A 6,000-nucleotide genomic window follows, 5' to 3' on the forward strand; every position below is an offset into this window, starting at 1 on the left:
CGACATTTCCGTGCTTTGAATGCAGTCGTTACAGGAAGAGGAAGCGGCTGATCTTGAGTACAAAAAAAAAAATCACATGCTTTTAAACTCAATAACCCAGTCTGAACCTGATTTATAATTGTAAATATTATTTTTTATAAATAATAAATTAAAATGTTAAATATTTTGTGGATATTTTTTATAAAAATGTTAAATATTTTAAATAATAATTATAATATTCTAAAAAAACATGACAATAATAAAATCATTAAATAACAATAACATAAGAATAAACACATGCTTGAATTTAATCAAAAATATCGTAAAATATAGAATTTCTAAAGTTGTCAGCTTGTTTTTAGAATTGAAAAAGGATCGTCATCAGCTGATTTTAATGTCTGCCATTAATTTGTATACTAAAAAATAAAAAATACTATTTTAAAACTAGAATAGTCAATACAGGTTGTCGAGTTACATATTCTTACCATTTAATCTCCTCTCTAATATTTTGATCAAATATATCTGAAAGATTCTAGAACATTCCACACAGTGGTTATCCTGATTCATACCCAACACCGCATTGTTTCAAATAAAAAATAAAAAAAGCTTAAAAATGGATCAAAACCCACTCTTAAACACATGCTTGCATTTAATCAAAAAATACTGTAAAATATAGAATTTCTAAAAGTTGTCAACTTGGTTTTAGAATTGAAAAAAAAAAAAAAAAAAAAACGCAATCAGCTGACTTTAACCTGTCTACCATCAATTTGTGCATATAAAGAATATTTTAAAGCTACAATAGTCAATGCAGGTTGTTCAGTTACATATTCTTAACATTTAATCTCCTCTCTAATATTTTGGTCAAATATATCTGAAAGATTCTAGAACATTCCACACAGCAGTCATCCTGATTCATACCAAACACTGCATTGTTTCAAATAAAAAAAAAAGCTTAAAAATGTATCAAAACCCGCCCTGAAAGCCCATCCTTTCCGATTATTCACAAAGGACATCAGAAAGGCCCCTGGGAATTTGACCCCCATCCGTTGTACAAGCTCTTTCTCTATGTGCACTCTGTCCTTAACATCTTACCCACCTTACAGTTTACCTAAAAGATCTAAAGCTATAAATACACCATAAAAATCCTTCACATCTATCATGGTGAACTAGGCCTGGGAATCATTTGTAGGGAATGCAGGGCCCCCATATGAATGAATGAATGGATGGATGGATGGATGCATAAAATCCATTCAATTTTAAAGTGAAACCAAACCTGATATCAATAATGGATAGGTTCATGAAACACGGAGGTTTTGAGCTGTTTTTCAGCAATACTTACTTCTCGGTGGCCGCATCTGTCTGGGTACACAAGGCTCGTCTATATGAAGATGCGCATCCTCCGGCGGCTGCTGTAGGATCTGTAGTATTTTTCCAAAGGAGCCTTAGATTGGGTTTGCAAAACTCCTTTAACGCCCTCGAGAACCTAAACTGTAACATTTCAAACTCGACAGGCTACACAGAATGACTTCCGACAACAAGGCTAGTAATTTTACACTGTGGGTTATGAAAATATCCGCTTTATTTGACAGTCGTGCCGGTTTCTACCCTTGCCTCTCGGTGTGTGTTCACGCGACTGAATTGAATCCGCCCACTGAAACGCTGCTAGCGTTTCATTGGCTTCCGTGACGTCACGTCGAACGGTGATTGGCTCAGGCGTGTGTCAATCATGATTATGACGCACATCACTTCCCTGTGCTTCGTAGAGCGGCTCTGGCTGTGTTCTGCGTGCTGTGCAGTATGTACTGCATACTGTGTGTGAGAAAGTAACATGCCAAACAGTTTGTAACTATAAACATGTCTCGTCGATAATGTCGCTACTTCACGTATTATTCAGCGAGTTGAGTCCGCATGTGGCTAGAAGGGGTACAGCTCCGACCGGAAACTAACAATTAAATTGTTCTACCTATTAGATTGTTTTTTTATTAACGTCTACACCTACCCCAATTCTAAACTTAGCCCTTACTATAATACAAAAACGGTTTTATTGTTGTACAGTGTGATAAAAATAACGTTAGATCGATGTGCGCATGCTCAGTAGCCAGAGATGTATGTATCCCTTCTTGACTAAAGCGTGGAGTCCTGTTCTGGGAAATTTACTAATTTACTAATTTTACTAGTTTACTACTTTGTGTAAACTTATATTAAACTGCAAAAATACAGTAACAAACAAAAATGTTACATGTAGTTAATAATAATTTATATTTGTTATAAGAGGTAATGACTAAATAACAAAACTTAATAGTATATAATAATAATATTTCATTGTTAAAGCATAAAATTAGGCTATAGCTAATAATATTGTAATCTACTTCTTGTAATCTGATTAAATGTGTCAACTAAATATGAATTATTATAAATTATATTATATATAATTTGTGCTTATTAATAATTAAATGTTTAATATATGATATTAAACTTGACTTGTAATCTATTTTTTTGTATACAGTCTGAGCAAGTCAAGAAGAATGTAATAATTTTATTATAGTTATACTAATATTTTAATTATTATTAATATTAATTCTTATAATCAATATTATGAAAATCATTTATAATAAATAATACATAATATAATACTTATAATAAATAATATTATTAATTCCTATAATAAATATTAACTATTACAATCATATTTAATAAATTGTATATAATTGTAACATATAATCAGGTCTTAAACAATATTATTAAATATTACAATAAATATTAATTATTAAAACCGTATATAATATATTATATATAATATAATGTAATACTTTCTTATATTAAATAATGTTATTAATTCTTATAATAAACATTAATTATTAAAATCATATATAATATATAATATAATGAATAAATACGATGAATTCTTATAATAAGTATTAATTATTAAGATCATATATAATGAATCAAATATAATATAATACAATTATAAAATAAATCTTATAATAAATAATAGTATTAATTTTATAATAAACTAAAATTAATTATTAAAACCATACATAATCAAATCAAATAATATAATATAAATTATATATAATATAATCAATTATTATAATAAATATTATTAGTAATTATTATAATAAACATTAATTATTAAAATTATACATGATCAAATCAAATTAAATCAAATATAATATAATATAATAAATTACAATAATAAATAATATTATTAATTATTTTAATAAACAATAATTATTAAAATCATATATAATATAATATAAAACATTATGAAATTAAATAAAATCAAATATAATATAATACATTCTTATAATAAATATTATTATTCATTATTATAATATATAATATATAATAATATCGTATATAATATAATAAATTACTATATATACATAAATAATATTATTAATTATTATAATAAACTCATAACTTTATAAAATCATAATACAATGTAAAACATTCTTAGAATAAATATTATTAATTCTTAGAACCTAAATTAATTATTAAAAGCATATATAATAAATTCATACATAATATAATATAATACATTCTTATAATAAATAATATTAATAATTATTATAAGAAATATTAATTATTAAAATCATACATAATAAAATCATATATAATATAATATATAATAAATTACAATAATAAATAATATTATTAATTATTTTAATAAACAATCATTATTAAAATCATATATAATATAATATAAAACATTATGAAATTAAATAAAATCAAATATAATATAATACATTCTTATAATACATATTATTATTCATTATTATAATATATAATATATAATAATATCATATATAATATAATAAATTACTATATATACATAAATAATATTATTAATTATTATAATAAACTCATAACTTTATAAAATCATAATACAATGTAAAACATTCTTAGAATAAATATTATTAATTCTTAGAACCTAAATTAATTATTAAAAATCATATATAATAAATTCATACATAATATAATATAATACATTCTTATAATAAATAATATTAATAATTATTATAAGAAATATTAATTATTAAAATCATACATAATAAAATCATATATAATATAATATATAATAAATTACAATAATAAATAATATTATTAATTATTTTAATAAACAATAATTATTAAAATCATATATAATATAATATAAAACATTATGAAATTAAATCAAATCAAATCAAATATAATACATTCTTATAATACATATTATTATTCATTATTATAATATATAATATATAATAATATCATATATAATATAATAATATAATATAATAAATTACTATATATACATACATAATATTATTAATTATTATAATAAACTCATAACTTTATAACATCATAATACAATGTAAAACATTCTTAGAATAAATATTATTAATTCTTAGAATCTAAATTAATTATTAAAAGCATATATAATAAATTCACACATAATATAATATAATACATTCTTATAATAAATAATATTAATAATTATTATAAGAAATATTAATTATTAAAATCATACATAATAAAATCATATATAATATAATATATAATAAATTACAATAATAAATAATATTATTAATTATTTTAATAAACAATAATTATTAAAATCATATATAATATAATATAAAACATTATGAAATTAAATCAAATCAAATCAAATATAATACATTCTTATAATACATATTATTATTCATTATTATAATATATAATATATAATAATATCATATATAATATAATAATATAATATAATAAATTACTATATATACATACATAATATTATTAATTATTATAATAAACTCATAACTTTATAACATCATAATACAATGTAAAACATTCTTAGAATAAATATTATTAATTCTTAGAATCTAAATTAATTATTAAAAACATATATAATAAATTCACACATAATATAATATAATACATTCTTATAATAAATAATATTAATAATTATTATAAGAAATAATAATTATTAAAATCATACATAATAAAATCATATATAATACTTCGTTTTTGTTTTTGCAATCTTAGAAGATGTGTGTGTGTGTGTGTGTGTGTGTGTGTGTGTGTGTGTGTTAATAGATGAATTAATATTATGAATTATTTTATTAATTAGTAATATTAATAATTAATTTAGATTAATTATTGACTAATAACTAAATCAGTTTATTAATTAATATATGACATACATTTCATTTATATTTACTTTTTGCAGGCTGAACAAATGAGTCGAGAAGATATTAAAAATAATACATGGATAAACAGCCTAAATATAAGCATGAAATTATAATAATAATTTATTAATAAGATATTACTCATATAACTAATTATTAAACCATTACATTAGTTCATTGACATTATTAATTATCATCTTCTTGATCATGATCTTCTTGCTCTGACAAATGCAAATAATATTTCAGTATATTATATAAAATTAATAATATTAAAATTAAAATACAACAAATACAATGTTTATTATAAGAATAGACAGTATTCACAGTATTTACTGTACAGTAAACAGTTCAAAATCACAGTTGGGTTCATTTTTTACTGAAAATGCAAGGTCAAGCTGAGCACATTGCATTATGGGGATGCAGTATTCACACAGTGTGCTCTGTTTGCATACTGTCCACAGTAGGCTGTACATGACAGACATGCAGAAATAGTAACTGAAGTATGCAAGTATGTTATTTTGAACACATTCATGTCAGTGTTGCCAGATTGGGCGGGTTCCCGCCCAATTGGGCTTCTTTTGATCGGCTTGGACCGGAGAAAAAGCATTGGGCGGGTAGACAAAATTTGGGCTGCTTAAAAAAATTAAAAGACGCCCAATCAGCTGTTTTTTCCTTCACTTTTTATCATTAGTCATGTTATTTTAGTACGTTCGAGCTCAAAGTATCACAGTAAAATAATGTGTAGTGCAGTCATCAACTCATTTTTGCTTACGTTTAGTTTAACAGAGACCTGTCAATCAAATTACGTCTTTTACGTTAGTGAGACGTGATGACTTGTGAGTGACGGGGTTTTACA

General features: G+C 22.6%; 1 protein-coding gene across 1 annotated transcript in view; it reads right to left on the reverse strand.

Moving 5' to 3' along the window:
- The window catches only part of LOC141338334 (glutaminase kidney isoform, mitochondrial-like), a 34,997-nt gene extending 33,406 nt beyond the window's left edge, over nt 1-1,591 (reverse strand). The window contains exon 1 of the mRNA XM_073843865.1: nt 1,319-1,591. Within this exon, the coding sequence (XP_073699966.1) occupies nt 1,319-1,476 (158 nt within the window). The 5' untranslated portion in view covers nt 1,477-1,591. The remainder of the gene's footprint in view (nt 1-1,318) is intronic.
- Between the last annotated feature and the right edge of the window lie 4,409 nt (nt 1,592-6,000).

The sequence above is a fragment of the Garra rufa genome, chromosome 7, assembly GCF_049309525.1.
Source record: "Garra rufa chromosome 7, GarRuf1.0, whole genome shotgun sequence".
NCBI classification, from domain to species: Eukaryota; Metazoa; Chordata; class Actinopteri; order Cypriniformes; family Cyprinidae; genus Garra; species Garra rufa.